The sequence below is a fragment of the Agelaius tricolor genome, unplaced genomic scaffold, assembly GCF_023055355.1.
Source record: "Agelaius tricolor isolate 1412-34295 unplaced genomic scaffold, bAgeTri1.0.p SCAF_18, whole genome shotgun sequence".
In the NCBI taxonomy this organism is placed as follows: domain Eukaryota; kingdom Metazoa; phylum Chordata; class Aves; order Passeriformes; family Icteridae; genus Agelaius; species Agelaius tricolor.
In genome coordinates, this window is record NW_027269278.1 from 13694007 (window position 1) to 13720461 (window position 26455).

General features: G+C 44.4%; 2 protein-coding genes across 5 annotated transcripts; one reads left to right on the forward strand and one right to left on the reverse strand.

Moving 5' to 3' along the window:
- The first annotated feature begins 186 nt into the window (after positions 1-186).
- Positions 187-8051, forward strand: CNOT8 (CCR4-NOT transcription complex subunit 8). 2 transcript variants are annotated; one of them, XM_071443428.1, is made up of 7 exons: positions 187-317; positions 1574-1773; positions 2972-3165; positions 4614-4775; positions 5515-5659; positions 6301-6411; positions 6710-8051. In XM_071443428.1, the coding sequence occupies exons 2-7, from the start codon at positions 1657-1659 to the stop codon at positions 6857-6859; spliced, it is 879 nt and encodes a 292-aa protein (XP_071299529.1). In that variant the 5' UTR covers positions 187-317; positions 1574-1656; the 3' UTR covers positions 6860-8051. The 2 variants fall into 2 exon arrangements, with proteins under 2 accessions (XP_071299529.1, XP_071299530.1); XM_071443429.1 differs by lacking the exon at positions 187-317 and having other exon boundaries at positions 1654-1773; positions 2936-3165.
- A 906-nt stretch (positions 8052-8957) lies between these two features.
- On the reverse strand, positions 8958-26424 carry GEMIN5 (gem nuclear organelle associated protein 5). 3 transcript variants are annotated; one of them, XM_071443426.1, is made up of 28 exons: positions 26206-26424; positions 25721-25875; positions 25123-25304; positions 24637-24788; positions 24291-24419; positions 23292-23424; positions 22744-22903; positions 21927-22139; positions 21163-21248; positions 20562-20656; positions 19807-19943; positions 18714-18787; positions 18157-18338; positions 17910-18049; positions 17341-17512; positions 16900-17127; positions 16305-16418; positions 15982-16110; positions 15588-15683; positions 15167-15304; positions 14692-14839; positions 14449-14568; positions 13370-13580; positions 12593-12850; positions 11819-11981; positions 10658-11219; positions 10122-10218; positions 8958-9556 (listed from the first exon to the last, which is right to left on the reverse strand). In XM_071443426.1, the coding sequence occupies exons 1-28, from the start codon at positions 26387-26389 to the stop codon at positions 9401-9403; spliced, it is 4614 nt and encodes a 1537-aa protein (XP_071299527.1). In that variant the 5' UTR covers positions 26390-26424; the 3' UTR covers positions 8958-9400. The 3 variants fall into 3 exon arrangements, with proteins under 3 accessions (XP_071299527.1, XP_071299528.1, XP_071299525.1); XM_071443427.1 differs by having other exon boundaries at positions 15588-15680; positions 24291-24422; XM_071443424.1 differs by having other exon boundaries at positions 24291-24422.
- Between the last annotated feature and the right edge of the window lie 31 nt (positions 26425-26455).

Genomic DNA, 26455 nt, shown 5'->3' on the forward strand with positions numbered 1-26455 from the left:
GGCCACCATTTGCAGCGCGGGGACCCTGGCCGAGCCCATTAGATTGCGAGGGGGGGGACAGGAGGAGGAGAAACGAGCCGGCCAGGGTTAGGCGCATGCGCAGTGTGGGCACGGCGGCCGCGCGCAGTAACGTACCCGCCCCCCTCCCGCGCCCCGCCCTGCCGCGCGCCCCGCCCGCTCCGCCATGTCTCGTTCTCTCTCGCGAGAGGCAAAGCGGCGCGAGACCCGGAAGCGCCGCCCCTCGAGGCGGGGGCCACTCGGAGCTATCGCGGCTGCGTGGGGCGAGAGCGGCGCGTCCCGGCCGCGGCTGCCGGGAGGTACCGGGGAGTGGAGCGGGCGGGCAGGCAGCGCCACCGGCAGCGGGACGGGCACTGAGGGTGCAGGGCTGCCGCTGGGGTTTGGGGCGCGGCGGCGCGGACAGCGGCCCTCCCGTTCCCCGGCCGCGGTGAGCCGCGTCCGGCCGCGTCCGGGCTGTGAGGGGGCTCTGAGGTGCCCCCGGGCCGGGCCGGGCTGGGCTGTGGCGGTGCGCTCCCGGTAACTGTGGCGCAGGGCCCGGCCCGGCTGAGGCGGAGCCCTCCTGCAGACGCCTGGGAGCGGTTCGCCGGTGTTACTGCGGGAAAGGGGCTCCGGCCGGGGGCTCAGCCGGGCTGTGACACTGCTGACACTGCCGGTGTGCCAGTGAAACACCCGCTGCAGTGTGGCCCCAGTTACATCAGAGGACAGAATCCCAGAGTGGGTTAGAAGGGACCTCAGTGGGTCACTGGTCCAACCTCCCTGCCCAAGCAGGGCCACCCCAGAGCGTGTGGCACAGGATTGAGTCCAGACAGTTCTGGAATATCTCCATTGAGGCAGACTCCAAAACCTCTCTGGGCAGCCTGTTCCCGTGTCCAGTCCCTGCACAGTTGTTGCTCATGTTCTTCATGTTCAGGAGAAACTTCCTGTGCATCACTTTCTGCCCATTGTCTCTTGTCCTGGCATCACCAAGATGAGCCTGGCTCCATCTTCTTGGCACCCTCCTTTAGATATTCATACCCATAAACCTCGTGCCAGTGCGTGTTCTCTCAAATTCATTCTGTTATTGTGTTTAAACAATTGTCTTCATCACAGAATCACAGAGGGGTTTGGATTGGAGAGGACCTTCAAGATCATCTCATTCCACCCCCCTGCTGTGGGCAGGGACACCTTCCACTAGACCAGGTTGCTCAAAGCTCCATCCAGCCTGGCCCTGAACACTCCCAGGATGGAGAAATAGTTGAGGGTTACAGATGAGGATTCAATGCCTGTACATCTTGTGCCCAAAGTGTCAAAGCTTATGCCAGGAAAAGGAAGATAGGGATAATGATTCTCTACATAAATAACTGGACTGTTGGTTGTGCATCTGCTCTTATATTGTGAAAAGATGCTCTAGATTTCATTCAGCATGTTTACAGAAAGTGATAAAGCAAGAAAATTTGGTGTAAACTTTAAATGGGTTATTTCAAGGTGAAAATGGAAGTGACTGACTCCTACAGAGCATTTTTCACATGTCACTCTTCCTTCACTTAAAATATATTTATTTATCTCTTTACTGCAGCACACTGATAAGATTGCACAGCTTGTGATCCTGCACTGTCATTTGAGTTCAGCATCAGCTGCCTTTTTTCTGGTCCCTGCAAGATGCCAGCAGCCCTTGCAGAGAACAGCCAGGTTATCTGTGAAGTATGGGCCAACAACCTGGAGGAAGAGATGAGGAAAATTCGGGAGATTGTCCTGAGTTACAGCTACATTGCCATGGTAAATGTTTTATACTTGACCTAATTCCCTTAGTCAAGGGATTTTTGGGGTTGTGGATAAGTTGATTCTTGGGTGAGAAATGATTTCTCCCTACCCCCAGTCAAACTGAACTAGAAGAAGTGAAAAAATAAAAAGCTGTTGGTAGCTTTCCAGAATTTAATACAAACAGTGCTGAGTATGGATTGATTGAAAGAAGGGGAGGAGGGGGACCAACTTAAAAACCTGAATTTATTTGATATTTAGCTATTCATAGTGTATTAGTTTGTGCAACAGGGAAATGAAACAAGTTTTTCTCCATTTGATTATAGAGGATGCCATGGGACTGGAGGTCAAAAGGCCTGCAAGTGACTGCTAGCCAGCTGGGCTGCCTCCTTTCTAATAAGGGCAGATGTTGATTCTTAGGGAAGAAAAATATTCTGGCTGTAGATAAGACAATATGTTCAGAACGCTTTATTTAAGAAGAGCATACTCTCCCCCAGGTGGGAGGAATCTCCTCCTGCTCTTACAAGTCTGAATCTGCTTGGCAGCACCCCAGTGTGTTAGATAAAGAACTGCTTTTAGCTGTGATACTGTAAGTTCTGCCAGCTTTGCTTAGGAACACTGAACCTCAAGTTTTGAGGAGTCCTCATTAAGAGTGTGGCAAAAGACAGGTGTCTTTGCAGAGTGTGTGGGATTTTGGTGTCAACTTCAGCTGTGGAAGTGAATGTGATTTTTTTGTTAACGTTTGTCAACGAGAAATGAACTTTTTGCTTCTTTTCAGTCTCACTGAAAGTGTTCTTAGGGTTCTTTGTTTGGGTGACTGTGCTGTAAGAGTAGACAGATAAACCTCTTGGGCAAGGGAGAGATTGTGTCAGGTGCACAGCACTGGGTTTGTTGTGAAAGATTTTGCGTGTAGTCGGTAGAAGCTCAGTGACCCAGTCTGAGGGTGGAAGCAGTGTGGCAGTTTTTGTTCAGCAGTTTGGTGACAGCACACAGTCTCTGCCTGAGTAGGAAGTTTTTCATCCAGAAGATGATTTTTCATCTAACAGTCGGCTGCTGTTGCTGAGGTGCGTTTGTCTGACCGTAGTTTTTGTTCAAGTAGGCACTGAGTGTTCCTCAGAAGCAGTGAAGGTTTTCAGTGTCTGGGCTGTCCTAACAGAGTGCTAATGGTGACTCCTGGCAGAACCCAAGGTGAAGCTCAGTTTTCCCTGTGTGCCAGGACACGGAGTTCCCGGGCGTGGTGGTGAGGCCGATCGGTGAATTCCGCAGCTCCATCGATTATCAGTACCAGCTCCTGCGCTGCAACGTCGACCTGCTGAAAATCATCCAGCTGGGCCTGACTTTCACAAATGAGAAGGGGGAATATCCTTCTGGCATTAACACCTGGCAGTTCAACTTCAAATTCAACCTCACGTGAGTCTTTGGGCTTGGCATTTATTTCCTGTTCCTTCTGCTGGGGTGATGCTTTCCTTTGGCAAATACTGATGTCCATGTGCTCATCATTGCTGGCTGCTTCTGAGCAATAAGGATCCAGATTCTAGTACTGACTAGTGGGAACCTATTTTGGAGTGCCAGGAGTTAACAGTGTATCTGGAGGTCAAAGTCTAAGTTCTAAAATTTAGCATTCTAAAATTCTATCCTTATTACATTTTCTCTTCATAATTTTGTGTGCCTTTTTATTCTGGACCAATGTTTGAAACTTCATATATATATATATATATATATATATATATATATATGTAAAACTCCATCTCTTTCTGCTAAAAATAAATGGATGTGCTGGTCTCATCAAAAAGAAAAAGACTTCTTTACAAATCCATGCTTAAGTATAAGCTGGGATCTAAAAGCATGTTGGTGTAATCATCACATCTGTTCAGGAGAATGAATCTTGTTAAATGGAGTGTGGCAGTTCTTGTCTCCTCCATACTGTAATATCCTGGGTTGCAGCTGAAACAAGTTTCATTATCCCTTCCCCTGTAATTATAAAGATCAACTCAGCATAATTGCCACTAGAGCTGTCTGGAAATAAAGAAAGGGTTTATCTGGCAAAACTACATATGTAGAGGAAATCAATCTATTTTTATGAAACTGTTGTTGGAAGGCATTACAAGAATTTGTAGCTACTATGTGCAGATCACCCAGTTCTTGACCCCAAAAGTTGCACTATTTACTCCACAAATTTGTGAGCCTCTTACAGTTATTGAAATCAGAGTGAAGTGGTTTTTGCTGTGTGATCACTTCATTTAAATGAGTTACCATATTGATAGAACTTGGCTCTATGTATTTCCTCCCCCTCAAAGGACACAAACCAGTAGAGAAGTCAGGTTCCTGCTCAGCTCTCCACCAAGCACATCATTCTTGTCCTGCTTCCTGAGTCAAGGATGATGCAATTCTGTGTACTCCCAGAGATGGAAGTGGAGGTGCTGATAAGGTGGTGCATGCTGTGGAGTGAAAAGGAAAAATGTAGACAGGAATGATGGTCAGTGCTTTAGAGCTGCACATCTTCCTGTTTGGGGGAACTCCCCTTTCCTCTGGGCTTCATCTGTGGTGCTTCCTTTCGCCTTGCAGAAGGGACATTGTTCAAAACAGTCAGTTATGGAGCTGGAATCTTTGGAATTTGCACAAGCAATGGAAGTGTTGACTAGTTACGATCACAGAATGGCTTGTTACAGCTGTAGGAGGCTGCAGTAGGGGTATTGAAACTGAGCCAGTTTGAATTTTCTAGAGGGACAAACTGGAACCCAGAAGTATCCTTCCTACTGCTTAGTCCAATTCTTGACATAGTGTGGGGAGAATTTTTCTAAAATGAGCTTGTCTTGGCAGCACCCTGAGTGCAAACTTGCTTTTTCTTTTTCCTTCAGGGAAGACATGTACTCTCAGGATTCCATAGACCTCCTTGCCAGCTCTGGGCTGCAGTTCCAGAAGCATGAAGAGGAAGGGATTGACACCCTGCACTTTGCTGAGTTGCTCATGACGTCGGGGGTTGTCCTCAGTGACAGTGTGAAATGGCTGTCCTTCCACAGGTGGGTCCAGGATGCTCACTGACCCTTCTTAATTCTCTGCATTTTCCATGGAGATTGACAGATATTAAGGAGAGAAATTATCAGTCCTGCAGTTCTTAAAATAAGCTTCAGGATATGAAAGCCAAGTTTAAGAAGTAAGGACACTTCATGGTCTGACTTTCTGACTGCTTGTGAATCCTTTTGCTGTTACATTCTCCCTCTCTTGAAGAAGTTGAAATGTGATTTCTGCACTTAGTAAATGCATTGTAGAGAATTTTGTTTCTTCTTCCTTACGATGTTGGTGGTGCTCTGAACTTCCACCTGTGTGGTTAAGATATCTTTCTTGTAGCATCTCAACCAACTTGATCAGGAAGCCTCTGGTCCAACATGGTATCACAAATGAAAGGACTTGCCATCACCTCCTTCTGTCTCAACAGATACTTGCAGGGTTTCCTTCTTTTCTGTATTGCCCTTAGCTACAGAAATATACAGAGTTGGGAAGAAATGTGTATTCTTCCCAATGGCTTAGCTGCTCCACAAAAGGCTAGTGAGGGCACTTGGGGAGCATCCCAAAGTCCTGCATTGACATAGAAAATCAGGATGAGTTCTGGCTGAGATCTAGAGTTTTTTGAATGTCACAAAATGTTAAGGCTTGAAATGCACAGCAAGTAAAATTCTGTTGAATTTTAAAAGGAGGTGCAGTACCTTGGGTTTTAGGTACTGCCTGCTTACCTGGTTTTCTCTATGGTTTTGTTTTCAGTGGTTATGACTTTGGCTACATGGTGAAGTTGTTGACAGACTCCAGGTTACCAGAAGAGGAACATGAATTTTTCCATATCTTAAACCTTTTCTTCCCATCTATCTATGATGTGAAGTACTTAATGAAGAGCTGCAAAAACCTCAAGGTACTTTTATCTTCCCAGCAAGCAGGTGATGAGTATCAACACTGTGCATGTACAGGAATACAAGTGGCAGAACTGCTGCATATATTGTCTTAAAATGGGAATGTGTATAAAAGTAGTGACAGAGAAGCAACTGAGACACAGTTTGTGTCTAATGGATCCTGTCCTCCCCAGTTTCAGACTTACCAATGTGTTTATTATAAAGGGGACATTGCCACAGCCTTCTGGTTTGTTTATCAGAGGCTAATTATAATTCAGCATATTTATGTTTCCCATGCAAGGGTATTTCTTTTACATGAAATACTCCATGGCTTAACTGGTAAGAGGGTTGAAAGGTAATTTATCTACTGAATCACACCCTTGAGTAAAGGGAGGGAAAGGCCCAGCTTGTGTAACCTATGAATGTACCCACAGTTATTTCAGGTATTTGCAACAGACAAAGAAGGCACCTAAATTTGAGGAGAGTTATTTGTGCACTCTTGAACACCATTTCCCACTGGGTTTCACTCACAGCTGGAGGGTGGGTACTGTTGAGATCTGCATTGGTTCATCATACCCTGTTTGCCCTCGTGTTTTGGAGAAATGTGGCAATTTTGGCAAGAGATGACTCTTCCAAAATAAAATCTCTTCTGTTCTCTTTGCAGGGTGGCCTTCAGGAAGTGGCAGACCAGCTGGATTTGCAGCGAATTGGACGACAACACCAGGCAGGATCAGACTCTCTCCTCACAGGAATGGCATTTTTCAGAATGAAAGAGGTACTGCAGTGTTCTTGCTTCTCCACTTTCTGTCCATAAATGTCAACATGGATAACGTGTTGTTTGTTTTGGTTTGGGATTTTTGAGCCTTGTGGCCATCACACTTCACACTATCAGGATGATATTGGCACAGACTTGTTCTGTTTACTCTCCTTTCATTGCTTATTTGAATTTGTACACTCCATCTTGGAGGTGGCTGATTTCAAATGAGCTGTTAATTAACACTGGATGTTTTCTGATTTAGAGGCACAATTAAACAATACCTGTTTCTCTCTTTTTGTTTTTTTTTAATCTGCAGTTGTTTTTTGAGGATACAATTGATGATGCAAAGTATTGTGGACGACTGTATGGCCTTGGCACAGGAGTGGCTCAGAAACAAAATGAAGATGTGGACTCAGCCCAAGAGAAAATGAGCATTTTGGCCATTATCAACAACATGCAGCCGTGATGAGCGGTGCCCCTCAGCAGAACATGTTTACCATTTTGGCAGCTGCTGTCCTCAACCATTTTCCCTAAACAGTGTCTCAAACAAAAAGCATCTCCAGTACACAGGCTGCACCAAGCCTTGCAGTTTTACTGAAGAGCTGCATTTTCCTTTGAAACCCAGAAGAGTTGACTGATTTCCTAATGCCAGCATTTGTGGTTTGCTATATTTTTAATACCAAGGGCAAAGGACAGAATCTACTGTGTATACCTCTGGTTTTTTCCTCTTTTTACTGTACAGAATCTGCAAGGAAGATTTACCTGTAGAATATTGGGTAGAGCTGAGGGTTGGGAAATGCAGTGAAAATGGACACAGACACCCACGCAAATTTGCAATTTGTGTTTTATAAAGCTTATTTTAAAACTTCTGCATGTTGTGAGGGTGACAGCTTCACCTCATGTGTGGCTTATTTTATCTGTCTCTGGAAATTGCTCCCTTTGATCACTGCAGAGGTTTGGGAACAGATGACATTAAAAATGATCCTTGCAGCTAAAAATATGCAGAGATTTGCTTTAACAACAGAGGGAATGGAGATTAATGGAGCTGATTTGATCAGCAGTCCTTAGTTTCTAATTCTCTGTGTTACTGCTTTGACCCATGCTAAGCCTCAGCTTTGTTCTTATGGGTATTAAGGAACTGTTCTGGAAATACATTCAGAGGCCCAAAAGTTCACCTTTGACAGGGGATTGGACCAATACTATGACTTCAGTTTTCTTTGACTTAAACCTACAAGTTTTATTCATCTCATGCAACACAACTAGGTCAGCATGGACAAATATTTGTTCCTCTTCTCCCCCCTGCTTCTCCAGCCCCTAATTTTACAATATGCTTAACAGGTAAAACAGAGTTTCTGATTTTTTTTCCTGAGTTTCTGGGTCTTTTTCATTATAAACACCTGAAAAGTAGTTAAGAGGATGAAGAACTTGGGATTCTGACTTTGAAAAACATTCTATAGTATTTTTTTAACAGCTCTGTAATGACATTTCTTAAAAGAACAAATCCTTTTGGACATGTCAAACTTAAAAATTTTTAAGACTTTGTCTGGCATTTTGAACAAGCTTAATCCAATATTAAAGAGTTGAGGTTTAGAGCTGGTATTTGAAATGTTTGTAAAGACTAGTTTTTATTTTTTGTAAAATAAATTTTTTTAAACCAGGCTTTGTTTTGGATTTTCCATCAAGCACTAGAATTTCCATAGTTGAAGTTCTGGAATCTGAATTTAGGAGATACATGCCTGAAGATGCTGAAGTTTGTTTCCTTTACCATTTAGTGAAATGTCTTTGGAGCTTCTTGTACAGTAGCTGAGGAGAGCTGAGCTGAAGAGCTCTGGCAGAGCTGGTTCTCTCCCTGCTGCTCTCAGCACAGCTCACTCTGGTGCAGTATTCCTACACTGCAGAGTGGCCACTTAAAAGGACAAACTTGTGTGTGAAGTTTTCTGTTCATCTAAACTCCAGTGGCTCTGAGTGCAGAAGGCAGTTTGGTGAAGCACTGGCTCCCCCGCCTGGTTTTCAGGTGCTCTGTAAGGAATTTAGCAAATTGAAATTGGTGGCAACACTTCCTCTGTAGATGTGTTTAATCAGTGATCTTGTTTCAGTCTAACCCCTGGCTTTCACCTGCTGCTCTTGAAGTTGTTCTGAGGCTTTACTCAGCTTGAAGCAGGAAATCTGTCAGGATTAAGTTTGCATTTTGGCTGGAAGAATCTGGAACAGCTTTTGATCTAAAAATCCATCACTCCTCGTTTTAATTCTTAAACAGTGATCTTTACTGTCCTTGAAACTTTCTCCATTCATGATGCACACTTTCCCCATCAACTTTTTTTGCTGCATTTAAAAAACCTTGCTTCTAAAAATGACTAAGACAGATGCTGTGTTCACTAAGGCTTATGCACCCTTGTGCTTTTCATAGAAGTTACTTTTTCTAACAAGACAAAGCCTTTAAGTAAGCTGTAAGACTGGTCAAAATACTGCATGTTCAAGACTGCAAAATCCATGACTGGTTTTGGTACTTTCTAGAATAGCACCATTCTAGAGAACTTATTTCTATACATCAAATGAAATACCAATTCATGGTGATAGAAGACTTTATTTAAAGGAGAGAAAATAAACTTACAAAGCTTTTAAGAACAATACTGGCCTAAGGGTCAGTTTGCTTACAGAAACCATTGATTTTCCTGAGGGCAGCTCTTCCTCCTCTGCTGAAAGACTACACAGCTGCTCAAAACTTTCTCTTGCATATAAACAGCAAGAGCTTTCAATAGCATAGTGTCCAACAAATAAAAAAAAAAACTATACAAAAATCAGTTATTACAGTTCACTACTGCTTTTCAGTTTTCTAACAGTCTCCTTAAATAAGTATCAGTGGATGAGCAAAAGTGGATGTGTATAAACCTGACATTTTGTATCAGTAACAGCCACAGCCATCAAAAGAAGCCTTCACTTGAAGAAAGAGCAGCCTTAGTGTTCAGTAGCTGGAGGCAGCTCAAGGAAGACACTTTGGTGTCAAATGTCATGTCAAGAATCTCCTGCCAGCCTTTTTGTAAACACCAGCACCACTGTGTTTCCTCAGGAGAGCCAGAGCCTGTTCCTGCAGCTCGGGGGGACACTGGGATCCCAGGTGAAGGAGCACCAGGCAGCACTCCAGCACGTCAGGGAATGGGAAGACCTGCAAAAAAAGGACCACAAGGTGATGCCTACAGTTTCTATTACAGTTGTTCAACATAATCAGGCAGCTCTCTAAAGACACTGCTTTGTGCCTTTTCAGAACAGTCAGCCAGGAGTCAGATGCATTTTCTCTTCACATTTATCCAGGTTTGCCCTCTCTTGCTCAATCACCATGGTTACATGTTTTTGAATGTGTTACATATACTTTCTACAGTTCCTAATCTATATAGGCTATTTTATAGTTTAAATTTTTGATTTCACTGTTTATAAATTCTTTTCATACATGAGTAGCAAGGGATTATTCTTAAAATGCATGGGATGATCCATACAGGATATCTCATTGAGTTCCCCCCACAGTAGTTTTATCTTTGGTTTCCAATTGCATGGGGAAAATAATAATTGAAAGAAAAACACCACCCTGCTGCCATGTGTCAGTTCTCTCTCAAAACTGCCACAGGATCACAAGGAATGTCACTGTTCCTTTCTGTGTGAAAGGGATTCTGTGATAATGCTGCCCTTACAGAATGACTTTTTTCAGAACTGCAATGGCTCTTCTGAAAACTTACCTTTAAATTGTCTGGGAATTCAGCTAATTTCTGCTTTGCTTTCAGAAGCTGCTTTGTGAGCTCAGGGAGTGTAACTGGTTGCTTTGCTTCATCTTTGCTGTCAAGAGAAGAGCAGGTGTCATGAGTAACTCTTTTGTTAGGTGACTGTGCAGCCTCCCTCCTGGACAAGGAGCACAGGAGAGAACTGGTTGACTGTTTTATGCTCTACCTCATTCTTGCCAAAGTCCCAAACCAATGTTCAACAAAAAACCAGAACTATTGATCATGCTCAGCCTTTTCATTATCCTCCCTTTTTCAAGCTGCCCTGTTTATTCACTGTAACAACACCTCAGGCATCACAAAACTGTTCAGCTGCACTGAGCTTATGCATGTGGTGGTTCAGCCCAGGGGAAATGCAAGATTTCTGAGCTGTATATTCAAGTGTTCCTGGGTGATGGGCTGGAGATTACAGGCAGTCTAGGCAAAGCAAGGAATTTCCTGCACAAACACACAAAAAAGCAACTTTTCAACACACTCATTCCTGTGCTGAGTCTTACCAATTCATCTGGTTGCTGTCAGAGCATGGTTTGTCTGATTCAGTCTCTGAACTCTGTTCCAGGTTGCTTCCCTGGCTGTTTCCATTTGTGTTTTCCTGGAGATTGTTCCTCTGCTGCTGATGCTGGCGGATCATCTCTGCTAAAGTCTCCTGGACCTCAGCTATGTCCCTCTGGGTGTTCTGCAAGGCAGCCATCTCTTCTGAAAGGAGCACTTGGCAACCCTTCAGTGCTGACTGTCTGTCTGCCACATCAACTGAATCAGTTCTTGAGTCACTCTGTGTCTCACACTTGGAAACTTCAGTTGTACTGCAGAGGTTTTCACCCATCTCAGCTGCAGGCTGAACCATATCCTCAGGGGTTGGGTCACCTGAAACACAGCTCTTCTCAAGAGCTGTCTGCTCACTGGGACCCAACACAGCCTTCTGCAGGCCAAGGGAGCCTTTGGGTGAGTTCCACCACAGGTCATAGAGCTGTCTGTAAGCCACAAAGCCCTCCAGACTCCTGCAGGCATCCATGCTCTGAGAATTTGTGCTGTCCAGTTTGTGTCTCAGGTCATCACAGCCTAATAATGAGAAAAGGATTACAAATAGTTCATGGAACTTTCCAAAGGCAATGAGCAGATCTGGTAAATGAACCAGGAAAGCCTGGAAACCCAAATCAGGGATCTACTCAGATGCTGGCAGAGCAGTGCACAAACTATGAAAGTAAAAACATCTTTGGCATCTTTGTGAACAAATTACTTTGTTCTAGATAAAATGCTCTCATCAGCTACAGCAAACTTCCTTGGTCTCAAGCTGCAAAACACAAGAGTCACATAATCACAAGCCACAACATAAATGCACTGCATAACCTACAAAGAATAGAGGACAAGTTGAAGTATGTGTTGCTATGAAATGAACACAGCATTCTAATATCTCCCTCACAGAAGAGAATTCACTCAGTTTCCTACATCACTCCCACCAGGTGACACAGCTGAGCTTCCTTCCACAGTCAGGAATTTTCATTGCCCAGTGGCCTTTGCACTAGCCAAATTCCACAAGTTTCCACAGATATGCCTATGTCTTGCTGCTTCCAAACATTATTTTGGAACATAAATGGACACAGCTGTGCTGGCAGGAAAGAGCCCTGTCAGTGCCAGAAGAGACACAAGGAGAGACTCACCCTCAGGAAGGATGATACTGCAAATCTCCTGCATCAGAGTGAAATTCCCAGCATCAAAACTGCGAGTCACAGCCCCAAGAATACTTTTCACTGCCTCATCCCACATACCCAAGCGACAGCTCAGGGCTGCAAGGGCCAGGTCATGAGAGATATGGAAAAGCACCTAAAGGAAGCACCAGAGAGCACAGTTAACAGTTTTACTGCAAAGTGGGAACTTATGACAATTGTAGAAGAGCCCAGAAGCACATGACTTGACCAAAAGCAATTTTAGTGACAATGCAATTTACAGTCTCCTTCATGCAGGTGATAGAGCATTTCTACATCACCTGGAGCTGTAAAATCAGCCACTGTGCTTGCCTGTGTCTTAGCAAACAGATGAGAAGGGGGAGCAGTGACTCACTGTGGTCACAGAGAAGAGCTGCAGGAGCACCAGCCTATGGAGAGACCTTGCAAACTAATTTGACAACAAGCAGCCCTTCCTCCCCTAACAGAATCACTGCTGAGACCACTCAGTCCTGTCAGTCACTCCCATCCAGCACATCTCAGTGACCTCAGGGCTGATCCCAACCCCTAAGAGCTATGTCAGCTCTTATCCTGCACAGAAACAAACTGGTGCTACACAAAGCTGTCCCTCTCCCAGACTAAAACCCCATCCTGCAGCAGGGTGCAGACATCAGTTCCCTGGGAATGGCTGCTGCAACACCACACAGTGGCTGGGTTTACTGCCCATCCCCAAGTAAGGATTTGTGCCTGCACAGATCAAAATCCATTTACCTGCTTTGGGTGTGTGTTGCTGGTTGAAGGAGGATGCTCAATCCTGCCAAGCTGTTCCTGTGCACAGGTTGCTTTTTCAGAGGTGTCCATGCCCAGCACGTTCTGCCACACTTGTGTCACCATGTCCAAAAATGGGGCCTCTCTGTTCAGCTCCCAGCTGTGGTAACAGGGGGGCACAGGGCTCTTTCTCTCACAGGGATTCCTCTCACTGAGGCAGCTGCAGAGCAGCTCATTCAGGCAGAAAACCAGTCTCTGTCCCTTTAACAAGGAGGGAAAAAAAAAGCACTGAGCTGTTGCAACCATAAAAACAATCCCTTGCTGACCACAGCAGGTAGAGTGACTTCAGAACATCATGTCTGGTAGCAGCTTCTTGGTGGCAGAGCCTAAGGGAAGTCAGAAGGAAACCTCAAGCCAAGGTAGCCACCTGCTTCTCAGTCCACAAAAACATTTCAAATCTAAGCCTGGACTTGCAGTTGGCTCATTTGTTCCTTTGATATAAATAGCAAATACTTCACTTCTTCCTTTTCATGATCAGTATTACAAGAATCCCACTCTTCTCTACAACCTCCCATACAACAACAAGCACAGAGTCTACATGCCTCCTCACCATGAGCATTCCATAGGGCCATTCCAATATACTCCTAGAAAAATCTTTTGAGGCAAAACCAGCCCAAAGGACCAACTGCAGACTATTAAAAAATGAGAACTGGTGCCAAGTTATGTTAATCTGTAGAGAGACAACACTGAAGAAGGTGGAAAGGAAAGGACCAGACTCACAAATAAAGTTTTATGCTGCTGAAGGACTTCCTGAGCTCCCACCCAGTTCCTGGATAACAGCAGGTCTTGGGCACATCTCAAAGACAAAGTTGCTGACAACTCCTCCTCCCCAGATATCAGAGCAAGCTCAGCAGCAGTTTTAAGAGATGCCACATCCCCCTTTTTTGACAACACTTTAACTGCATCATAGGGTGAGGAAGCTCCCAAATAACTGAAAAAGATAAGAGCAAAACAAGTTGATTGGTACTAAAATAGTTTTAAGTTGTATTGTAACACAGTAGCACAAATACACAAATGAAGATGACTCTGGATTTTCCACAGGTTCTCAAAGCTCTCATCACTTTTTCTTATCAAAGTTTACTACAGACATATGGTGAAGAATCTGAGGCAAAGCCACAAAGGGGAAGTCACACAGCCTAAAAGTCAGGACTGAAATCTCTGGTGGTCTGCATGCCACACATGGCTTGGATGAGCAATAAAACTAAACAGATTCAGGAGACAAAGGTTATATACAGCTGTTTGTCCCTACTGCATTTCTCTGGATTTCATTCAAATCCTTTCACAAGTGAGAGACCCACAAAAATGCCAAAACTGAAATCAGCATCAAGCAGAGCACACTACTCCAGCCAAAATACTTCAAGAGGTGTTAGTAATTTTGGTAGTCACAGAGTCAAAACACTCCAGCTGGAGCAGGATACCCCAATGACCAGGGTATTAGCTAAGGCTTCAAGAAAATCAAGATGAACTGCTGCACTGCATGTTTCCAGTGGAAAGGTTGGAAATCTCACACAGCCTTTTTGTAGACAACCTAATCTTAGTCTTGCTAAACTCGTTTTCAAAAACTTCCAGTGGAAAGAGATGGCTTTATTGCAATATGGCATTTAGACTTTCTGCTCTAAACTGCTCTCTGGAGCCCCTCTTCCCACCTACATTAGAGGAAATTTTGTGAGATCAGGCTCAGAAAGCACCTCAGACAACCAACGACCAGACCAGTTAACAGATTTCAACTGATACAAAACCAAGAACCTTCTTTGTTTGGGGCATGGAACCAATTCTGTCTTCCCCCCAGTAGCACTGACCATTTGGCAGCCATGGAATAATGGCCATCTTTCTCCAGCAGAGCTGCCCAGCTGGTGTAGAGCTCCTTCAGAACTGGATCTTCTGGTCTCAGCCTGGCCTTAGCCATTACAATTGCTTCCCTAATGCACACAAGGGAAACCAGACAGAAAAGTTTAATCTGTGTGCCAAGAGTGACCCAAAATGCTCAATCTACCCCACAAAAAAAACCCAAGATAAAGTGCTAAACATAAATATACAGCAACCTGTAAAAATTGTTCACTTTCAGGAGCTCAATAGCCTCATAGACTTTATGGATGGACAGGAGATGGGAGGCAGCCTTCACATATTGCTCCTGAAAACACAGCTGCTTGGCAAAGGCTTCCACTGTCCAAACCCAGGCCTGGTATCCAACTGCAAAAGAGAAGGCAACACCATTGGAGGCAGTTTCATGACTGGAAGAATTCCTGGGTGATACCATCACTGGGTTTCTCCAATATGTACCTCTCTGCCTCAGGTTAGTTTCTATTTCTTAACCATCCTAACACAAGGTAAAACTAAGGCTTGAATGTACACTGCCAGTAAAGTAACTTAAAAGCACACTTAAACCAGCAGCAAGCTGTAAGGACTGCTAATCATATCACAAAGGACTAATTCCTGAGTTTCTGTCCAGAACCACCAGAATGAGGGGACCCTTGGCAGCCAATCCCAGCAGTTCATGTGGTGCCAGAGCAAACCTACCCATGGGTGCCATGGCTACCAGCTGGTCTGTGAGCTGCCCCCTCTCAGCAGCTGCCTGGAGGACACCCTTCATGTCTCCTTTCCACAGCATGAGCTGCTGGAAGAGCTCTGCATGCCCATTCTCCAAGTGGTGCTTTCCTGTTGGAAGCAAACACATTTCCCATCAGGATGAGGGCAACAGCATCATTTGTCACAGAAAAATAGCTTGGCAAAAGGGAAATCATTCAAGCTCAAGATAAGGCAGGTTTGCATCTGAAAGATGTAAAAATTATCTGGGAAAAAGATGTATATTCTTCTCACACAGAGCTTCATTCTTAATCCTAGACTGTAATCCACAGGAAAGAAAACTCAAGCATTTTTCCCAATTTGTTTTCTACTTGAGTATACCAGTTACAGTGGACATATTCTTTATGCCACTTACCTTCCATATCAATCATCTTGTGCAGAGAATCCCTGTCTGTGAACAGCCCCAGATGGATGCAATCCTTGAGGTCAGGGGACACATCTTCATTATTATCTAAACCAGATAAGAAGAATGAATATTTAGGATTTAACACAAAGCTGGGAACAGGAACGTGCTAAGTCACTGTAGCACTCAAATGCTGGCAAATAATTCTGTCTTCTACTTTCTTTCCTGTACAGTAGATTTAATAATTTGCTGGTCAACACTCAGATCTAAGTTTGATATCACACCAAGTCACTCCCTTTGATAAAGGTGATGATTTTTAAAAATGTGCTGTGGTTGAAGTCAAGTCCCTGAACACTTGATTTTGAGAGCACCTATCCTTTAAGTATTTTGAATTTTATACTGATACCTTTAGTTTTCAGGCATGCAGCCAGCCTCAAGCAGTCCTGATGCAATTCTTCTTTTGATCTGTGATCCATTAATGTGCTGAAGGGCAGAATAGAACGAGGCTTCCTCTTCTTCAGAGAGGCATCAGGAGCTGAAAAATCAGACAATTTTAGTCACTGCTGCTGCAGTTACAGCAGAACCCCTCAAATTATTCCAGAAGGACCCTTTTCTTTCTCTGGCATTAATCTGGTGTCACATTAGGAAGGGAAGTTGCAGTCAAACAAGTCCAGAATGGGGAACTCTGCCTCAGTACAGGACTGTTAAAAATCCCTGAAACATACTGACTTGATTTCTCCTTAGGTGGATCCTTTTTCACAGGAGCAGCTTTCTGGGTCACAGAAGGCTTTGGCAAGCTGAATGAAGAATAGTCACATGCAGATGAAGATGTATCCCTGGACACTGTGATTAAAGAAAAGGAAAAGCAATGAATGCACACAGAATAATTCACATATTCACATTCTGTTACATTAGTTTTGAGATAAGACAGAAACCAAGCTTTGCTTTGCCATAGAACTTAACAGCTTTTTAGGGAAAGGAAATATCAAGAAAACAGAGAACTGTCAGAAGACTAAATGAGGTGTCAAGAGACACCAGTGAAAATCCATCAGTATTATAAGATTTATCAATGCTGATCAAAAATGACATTGTTTCAAGGCAAATACAGTAACTCTGTCCATGGGGCCAGAATTTTGTTATCTAAAGACAGTTAAGTCCCAGACTAGTTCAGAAAATTATTAAAGCATTCTAGAGCCTTTTTCCTTCAAGTGGACAATTTCAATAAAACCAAACAATGACAAAATCTGCATGAAAATAAAACCGGGTGATGCTCTGAGGGCTGAGCAGTCTGGGAAACATTGAACTAAGAGGATTTGATTATTACCAGTCACAGAGACTTTATCAGCCAGCTCTGCCTCCTGAGCTTCTTTTTCTCCTTCATGGTCTGACACTCCATTTTCCTCCAGCAGCATTTCCTTCATGCTCTCATCTCCATTCATGGCATCATTTGCATCCTGCTTGCCTGGACTCTTGCTTACAGGCTTTTTCTTCTTCTTGGCTTTGACTTTTGGCTGTATACTTCTTTTCTTCTCTAATTCTATACTCTTTTTGCCTAGGTGCAAAATTAAAACGTGCAAAATTTAGTGTATTAACTGCCCATATCTCAGGATCAACATTTAGTTTCCAAATAAGGACACTCAATTTAAACCCAGATACAGTTTATTCCTGAAGAGGAAGAGGCAGATTTGGAATTCAACACGACAACTCCCCAATTCTCAGCTCCAACATCACCTTCAGGGAAGCTCTTCTGTTTGAATACACTCACCCTGAGGAGGCCGTGTGTGCTCCTGCTTGGAGATGTGCCATTTGTGAACAGAGAAATCATCAGCTCCTGTGTAAACACAGTCTGGCTCCACTGGGGACCACTGCACACTCAGCAGGCGGCCCTGGTGCCCTCGGTAGTTGCAGAGTGGCTCCTCCTTCATCACATCCCACACCTGGGCAACAAGAAAGAAATGCAATTACTCAAAGTCACTTCTGCACCTAATACTCTGATTTTCTCATGATTTGCACAGGTAGGAACTTGTCTTTTGGGATTTTGCAGGGGTATTTCAAATACCAACATGCAAATAGGTTTGCACTGATACAACTGCACAACATTTTTCTTTTCTAAGGATCCAAAAATGCTAATATGAAAACCTTAATGACAGGACTTACAAATCAATTCACAAATCACAACATAATCTGCATATGAGGTATCCAGAACCAGCTGATGGTTAGCAAAGGTAAACTTGCAGTACTTCAGTAGTTTATCTCACAAAACCAAGTTTTGCTCTTTGATCAGCTGTGGAATGGCTGATTTGAAATACAATTCTAAGGTGCTTTGGACAATACCTGTGCAGTGCCATCATAGCAAGCAGACACCAATCTTCCCTCATGGTGGGGACTCCAAGAAAGACTTGTGATTTTAGCTGTGTGCCCAGCCAGAGTTCGAAAAGGCTCCGTTATTGTCAAAGGATTTTCTGAAGAGTTCTCTGAAAGAAAAAAAAAAATTATTGAGGACAGCCAGAAAGACAAAACAGAAATAAACAAGCAAAAAAAAAAGATGCCAAGATTTGGAATATAATCTGCAAACTGTTACCTACAACATTCTTCAGATTATGCACATAAATGGTGGCATTGATGGAGCCTGAAGCTATCAAATAACTCAGCTCTGGCTGGGTCCCATGCTCGTGGTGCCAACGAATGGCATTGATCAGTTTGTGATGCTGCTGGATTGTGCAGAGCAACTTCAAGTTTGGTGCCTGAAATATTTCAATTGAGCTGAAACGTAAGAACAACAGTGTAAGAATTTCAGTAGTTGGTGAAAATGGGAACTTTTTTGTTGTCTTGCATGAGCAGAATTGGAGCAGGTGAATTAAGAGTAACTGAGTTTGTGCTTTCTGGAGTCAACTCAAACCCTGCTTTCACTGATCACCAAAAGTGCATTTCTACCATGAGTGGATCCTTGAAATAGAATTTAATGTGATAATGAGGATCCTCCATGCCAAGAGCAGGGAATTCTATATTATCATTATTCAAATACATCAGCAGGGAAAGAATAGAGACAAACCAGGGCAACAAAAAGTATTTTTGCTTCATCACAGTGACTGAAGTCAAGATCAGCAGACAGCACCTGAAGCCACAAGTGGGACATACCCATCCTCATTGCCAAGAGCCAGGAGTTTGCCATCTGGTTTCCAGCTGACCTCTGTCCGTGCAGGCAGCTTGTGCTGCAGAAAGAAGACACAATTATTGCCAAAACCTCTTAAATCTCTCTCACATACATTCCACAGAGCAAAGCTGGCAACTGGACAGAGCTGCAATTAGCCTGCAAAATGAAGAGTCATGAAAAGTGTCCATTGCTTTTGTAGCAGTGACATAAACCTGAGCAATTAAGATTGAAATTACTGATGCAAGAACCAATAATTGGTTTTTATTATTGTTTAGTTCAGAGAAATATTTTGAAGTTTTGTCTGGATTCCAGTGGGACATTGATGTTTCATATCCTTACACTCCTTGGAAAGCACCAGACATTGCATGCAAATTCTTTCACACTTCAAAAGAAACCAAAGTTTACATTTAATTATCCCTATTCATTTGAATTCAGACAAAAGCTACTTACAATTTACAACTCAGATGCCTAAATATTATCATTTCAATGCTCTCTTAACCCCTCCAGAGTCTTAACTCAAGGAAGAAGCCAAAACCCAGCTGATACAAATCAATACCCCTCGACTGACTCCAGCTGACTTGAAAGAACTGAAGATCCAGCCCAACTTATTTCATACTTTCAACTAAGAAATGACTGATCACACTTGAAGATACTCAGTGATCACCAGCCACTCTGCACTGGCTGCAGTATAAATGGCAACAGCCTCCTGCAAAATCATGAATGTTTTTAATGAAAAACTTGTTTTGCCACACACAGTTTTAAACCCAAACTCTACCCCCCATTTATCTTTCCCAAGTAAATCACAGTGTAGAAGACTAAGCAATTGATGCCAGAAAAACATGTGCCATGTTGACACCAGGAGAAAAAAATACCAACCACCTTCTTCAGACACAAATATATAAACTCTTTAAATAGTTTGAGTCAGTGTCACTGGCGTTCATCCCTGGAGACTGAGGGGTTCAAATTTTTTGCTACAGATACATCAAAAAGGCAAAATCAGAAACTTAGAACTACAAGGCCATGGAAACTCTGGTGTGATTACTATGAATCCATAAAACCCCTCAAATTCATACTCACTTTGATTGAATTGGTGTCTCTGATGACTTTGTTGATGTCATTTGCTTCTCCATTAAGCTTCCAGGGATTGTGTTGAAAAACAATTCCTTCTCCAGCACAACTATATAAAGTTACAGAGGGCTGTTCACTTTCTTCTCCTATCCAACAGAGAAAAAGAGCTAATTACACCCTGTTCTTCATCATTCTTCACAGAACTAATCTCTCCCACTATAAATCAAAGCATTATTTCAAAAAGCAATATACATCCTTCAATTGCCTGTGGTCCAGCAGCAGGAAATTCTCACAAGTACAACCCTCTAAAAGGAGCTCTCATTTCTACCAACAGATCATTCATAGCACCAAAAACAATAAAATTCCCTTTAAATTTTGGTCCCCAAAAGAAAAAAATCCAGGTTGTGTAAGAAGGGCTAAAGCTCAAAAGGCAGAAACTCTGGAACCTGTATTTGGTTTGATGCAATTGCTGCAGGAAGCCTGTGAAGTTCCTGGCCTGGAACAGCCTGAAGCAAGCCCAGAGGTGTGGGGCACTACTCAAACCTATTTGCTGGAGGTACCAGAATTCACAAACTACCAGAGTTTGTAGCCTTGCTGTTAAAACTGTTAAAATTCCTCAAACAGAACACATTCTTAGCTGCTCCAAAGGATTGCCACCCAGCAAATGGGGCTCCTCTCCTAAGAAGGGAGGGAATAGCAGCTTCCTGGCATCTGGGTGCTCTGCATGGACATTCTGCTTTGTCACAAGGTGCTGGAAGACTCACCAGAAATCAGAGGAGGAGTGGGCGGACCCCAGGCTAATGTGTACACTGTCTTCTTGTGGTAAGTGCTGGAGATCTGAGGTGGCTTGTTCTTAGCACTGGGCAGGGAGATAAGGAAGCAGGGGCAGTCAGATTTCAGCAAATGGAAATTAAAAGAAGATAAAATCAAAGCAACATACTTGAGAAACCAGGTGCTTTAACATTCTAAAGCCATGGCTCAACCAAGCTTTCTTTAACATCTCCTGCAGGACACTACTAGAATTGTAACATAATTACAAAACAGGAAGGTCCTGGTGACCTTCCCCTCCCTGCTGCTCTTCCTTCCCTGAAAATGCCTTTCTGGGTAAAGTCTTCCTGAAGTGATGTCCTCCCACAGGTGATCTCTGATCATGCCATTGCAAGTTTTCCTTAAAGCAAGTTCACCTTAGAAGCTCACAGACATGATGCAAATGAAAAATGTACTGAAAATCCACCTGTTTGACTAATTTGCATTTAATCTCACTCATCTAACAGCAAAGGTATCCCTCAGGAAAGACCACATCAGCCCTGAGTGGTAACACACCAGCAGATCTGACACTAATGAATTTGAAAGCTACTTTTTCACCTGCTGGACAAGGTGTCAAATATGCCAACTTTTCCATCATCTGTTCCAAAAGCCAAGGAGCCTTCCTTAGTTGGATGCCAGGATAACTGCAAGAAAAATATAAAGAGACACAAAATGACCTAAGTTACAAACTATTTTGTTTGTTATTTATTGCTAAATAACAAACAAAAGGAAAATGCTGAAACTGATGAGCAAGGACCTTATACACACCCTTCCAACCACAGCCTCTTGATTTGACCACTCTGCTCTGAGTATCAAAGGTTTTCCCCCTTCCAGATGGGATAAGATGCAAGGGAGTAAAATCATTAAAATGCTATTTGATAGCTACATTACAAAACAGAAAGAGCTGCCAGCTATTTTGCCAGGCAGTAGCTTTTGACCAACCAGTGGTTAAACCCCAAGGGAAGACACCTCTGTTGGTTGTATTGGCTTTTTGTATCTGTCCAACTTCCTAGCAGAGTAAGGGCAACCATGGGTGAAGGTAGGAGGATAAAAGTGAAAAAGTAACATAACAGCCAGCTGGACTTCAGCTTATTTCCACTAGATATAAATGCAAGCTTCTAGGATTGTAAATAGGTCTAAAAATTTCTTGCCAGATTCTAAAATGTATTGTACACAGAAAGAATTGAGTATAAAATGAACAACATGGCTTTATGTCATTTTAGATGGGACAAACCTTCAGAGGGCAAGAGAAAGAAAAATATACTTGAAAAAAATTGAGTGAAAAGGATAAGGGGAGGGGGAAATAGGAATCCAACACTTACTGCTGTAACCTTGGACTTTATGCTTTGCCAGAAGGTTTTAACATCATAAATGTTGTTGATGGACAGAGTATTCCAGACTCGGATCATGCTGTCCCCGACCCCGATGGCGAGGCAGCCCGTGTCCACGGGGGAGAAGGCAAGGCTGTAGACAAACCCCCCAAGGGAGGGCATGGTCCAGCTGCAGTCCAGAGTGGACAGATCCCAGCATTTCACCTGAAGAATATTTGAGGGACAAGGAATGGTTAAATACAGAGTGATTGACAGGACAAGGAAAAACAAAGCAGAAGTGAAATGAAGAGTCAAAGGCTTGGCAGGATGGGATCTGCACCCGTGGATTCCATGTCACAGACAGGGCTGCAGGAGCTGAAAGTCTGGAATGGAATGGACATAATGAATATATTTTACTAAGTTTCTCTCCAAGTTTCAATATAGGAGACACTCTGCTGCCTGTAAAAGACCAAAGATTGAAAAAAAGACCTATAAAAAATAGATGCATTAGTTTCTACAATTAAATGATTTTAAGAAGGAAAACCAGGCTTTTAAAAAGTGAAATATAGAGGAAAACATCTTTCATTAAATGCTTACTATTCAAGTCCAGAATGTCATAAGCATTCACTCCACCATGGTAAGAGACTGAGCTTATAAACCAACAGAAACAAACAAAACCTGTGCTCAGAACAATTGGTAGGAAGTGATGCTATAAAATGCTAAAATAAACCCATTTCAAGAGAAAAACCGTGGCCCTAGAAGGGTTAGTCTCACTCAGTCAAAGTGCATTGTAGAAGCGTTCCTATGCTAATTTTCAAATTATTCTTACATCTCTGTCCATTGAAATGGAAAAAAGGAGCTCTCTGTCTTGGTGCTTCACAGAGCTGAGATTGAACACAATTCGGGAGTGGTTTTGGCCTTCTGAAGATCCCAGAAGAGTCCACTTGCGTTTGCCAGGCTGGGTCAAATTCCAAAGGAGCAGTTCTCCTCTGCAAAATTGAAATTTATTTAAATTTTTCACTTCAGAAAAACAACACAGGTCTATACAGACTATATGACAAATATACTGCAAGTCTACAGGAGTAATAGATTCTGCAGACACCTGTAAAAAGCCACACACCCAAACTCCACCTGAAAACTGCCATTTTGTCCCAGTAGATGGGCAAAACCACAATTAGTGCTATTAGCAGTCAATACTCAGATTATTGGACAAATTATGGGACAAACAGTAACTTCCTCAAAGTCTGAACTCTAACTCTTGGCCTGTTTTCTCCTGTAACACTGCAAAGGAGGGAAGAAGGGGGGTGTCTTTTCTACTCAGCACTTCCTTCAGCAGGAACTAAAGGCTCTGCAGCTGCTGCTGGGTGTCCCACTTACCCAAAGGCACTGGACAGGATGTCTGAGGGGTGGCCAGCAGGCCAGTGCACCGTCAGCCAGATGCGCTCCTTGACCGCCGGGTCCACGGCCCCTCCTCTCCTCTTGGTGGGTGGCAGCTTCAGAGTCATCACACCTGCAGGACCAGGAGCCATCACTGCACCTCACCCATGAAAATTGTCAGTGTCTTAGGGTGGAAATGCAAGAATTGTGCACTCATGCATCAATTGTGCATCAAATGCACTCATGTGGCTGAGTGTGTATTCTATCACCATCTGTTAGAGGTGGGACAGTTATCTTCTGTTAACTGGGCAGTTTTCTTTATCTCTTCCACACCCAATCCTCCCTCTGGGAAATATCTTCTGTTCATGGGCCACTGAGTGTCCCTGCATGGCTGATAAAATTCCATCATCCCACTGGGAGGAGCTCTGTCCAGGGGGAGGAGCCAAGCATTCCTACCTGGATAGAATCTGAGGTTTGGAAGATCACTGCCTGCCTTTCCCACTGGATTCCAAGGAAGACCAGGCCCATCTCCACCACCCCTGGACCTTCAGAACAAAACTCCCCCCTTGTACAGGATCACTGCTCCAAAAGAACCACACCTGTCACTGCAGGAGGGCTGCAGCCACCATTTAATGGGACAGTGCCACCACCCTCACCCACAGGGTATCAGGTCCTATTCTGACCCTGTCAGTGTTGTTTGGTATTACTGCATTTTTATTTTTTTTTCCTATCAAAGAGCTGTTATTCCTACTCCCATATCTTTGCCTGAGAGCCCCATAATTTCAAAATTATAATAATTCAGAGGGAGGGGCTTTGCATTTTCTGTTTCAAGGGAGGCTCCTGCCTTCCTTAGAGGACACCTGTCTTTTCAAACCTAGACAAACAGGGCACTCCTGTGATTCTGCAGCTTTAATTACATTCCCCATGCTTTCAGCACACAAAGGCAATCTGCAGTTCAGGAGTTATTCCACACCTTGTTATTGTTTATCTCTTACTTACTCCTGCCTCTGGTACAGCTCCATATTCGTATGGTTTGATCCTTGCTTCCAGAGGCCAGGTAACAACCTTTCCTTGTGGCTGTGTCCTGTGTCAGCTCCCCATTTGGAACCTTGCCCTCTTCTGAAGGAGCTGCTGAACACCATTGAAGTCATGTTATTATCCTTTAAAAATCAAAGCTTCATAAAAAAATGAGCTGAAAATTATACTGATTTGTATCAGAACAGATTTTGTTGAACTTATCAGTTGCTTAGCTAATTACTAACCTTCTGTAAAAAATTCAGTCCTCTAGAAGGACATTTACATGAACTAAAAATTACTCCACAAGTTGTTAATCATGTTCACCTACCCTGGAGCTCATCCTGCCAAGCAGGTAACCTTTCCTCCCCAGGCACAGGGCACCAGGCCAGACCATGGATTTCATCCTCGTGGCCTCTCAGCCGGTGCACGACTTCTCTCTTCCTGCTGATATCAATTATCACCACCATGCCATCCTTGTAGCTGAAAGCAGAGATTTAAATTAATGAAGGGATTCTTGGATGCTTGTGGAATAATATCCAAGGTGATTTACAAGCTCTTTCCAGGGTTACTATCACCCTATTACAGAGAAGCCAGGCTGGACCATTACACTTTTACAGATTTCTTTGCTTTTGCAGGTTTATCAAATCTAAATGTTATTTCTAATTTGTTTACTCCAAAACTAAAAGAACAGCCACCAAGACCTCTCAGAATTTACGTTTCAACCATGTAGCAAAACCACACAATTAAATTCTTGTAGAAGAAGAGTGGAAAACAAAACATAAGGAAAACAAAACATTAAATAATGAGCATTTACCCAATGGCCACCAGGTTTTCATGATGAGGAGAACAGGTGAGGCAGAACACTGTCCTGGGCTCTGGGAAGAACTGCTGGCTGTCATTTCTGTTGTGCCAGTAACAAACAATGACACCTTTCTCATCACCAGTCACAATCAGATCTTTCACAAGAGGGGACCAGTGCAGTGCTGAGATGGGATTCTGAAGAAAGAGCATTGGAGAGGTTTAGAGCTGTTTTACTGCCACTAACACAGAGTAACAGGCAGGAAACCATCTGAGAACAGCACCGTGGTTTGTCCTTGGGTGCCTCAGTTCTTTCAGGCTTTAAAAGATGGATGGAGCTGCTAATGGGCACTCCTGAGCCGCACTAACTCTTTAAATACACATTTATTCTATCCTGTGGCCACAACAATTTGCTGAGATCATTTTAGACGAGCTGGGTGAAGCAGCAGCTCATTAACGGTGACGAACAGCGCTGCGGGCTGCGCACAAAGAGCGCCCGGGGGCGCAAACGGGATTAACCACAACGGGTCTGAAATTCACTTTTGGGCTAAGCAGCCTCGCCTGCTTTGTGTGTGAGCCCTGAAACACCCGCGAGTCCCTGTCCCGTGTCCCACCTGGTGCAGGCTGTACTCCAGCACCGGCGACAGCGTCCCGCTGTCCCAGATTTTGACGCTTCCATCATCCGAGCTGCTGGCGCAGAGTCCGCCGTGCCCGGGGCAGTGGCAGAAGGCGAACGCGGAGATCCGGTCCGTGTGCCCGATCAGCTCCCCTGCCGCGACAGCGAGCGACCGTCACGGCAGCCCGGAGCCCCCCGAGCCCTCCCCGGACCGCCCGGAGCCCCCTGAGCCCTCCCACGGCCACCCGGAGCCCCCCGAGCCCTCCCAGGACCGCCCGGAGCCCCCCGAGCCCTCCCAGGACCGTCTGGAGCCCCCCGAGCCCTGCCACGGCCACCCAGAGCCCGCCGAGCCCCCCGCATCCCCCGTGCCCTGCCGGGGCTCCCGGTGCAGGGAGACCCCGCAGCCCCTGCACGGTGCGAGGTCAGGGAAGGCTGTGCCGGTCCCGCCCCGCAGCCCCCGCACAGGGAAGGCTGTGCCGGTACCGTAAAACGTGGGCGCGGCGGCGGCGACATCCAGCAGGCAGACGCGGTGCCTCGCCGCGAAGCCGAAGAGGCGGCCGTCACCGCTGACATCGCTGCAGCGGCTGCTGTACCAGTTGGGGGAGGCGGGCAGCGCCCGCACCCCCATCCCCGTTCCTGTCCCTGTCGCCGTCCCCGTCGCCGCCATCTCCCCGGGTCCCCCCGCGCCGCCCCACGTGCTGCGGGCGTTGCCGCCGAGCGCCGCGCACTCCGC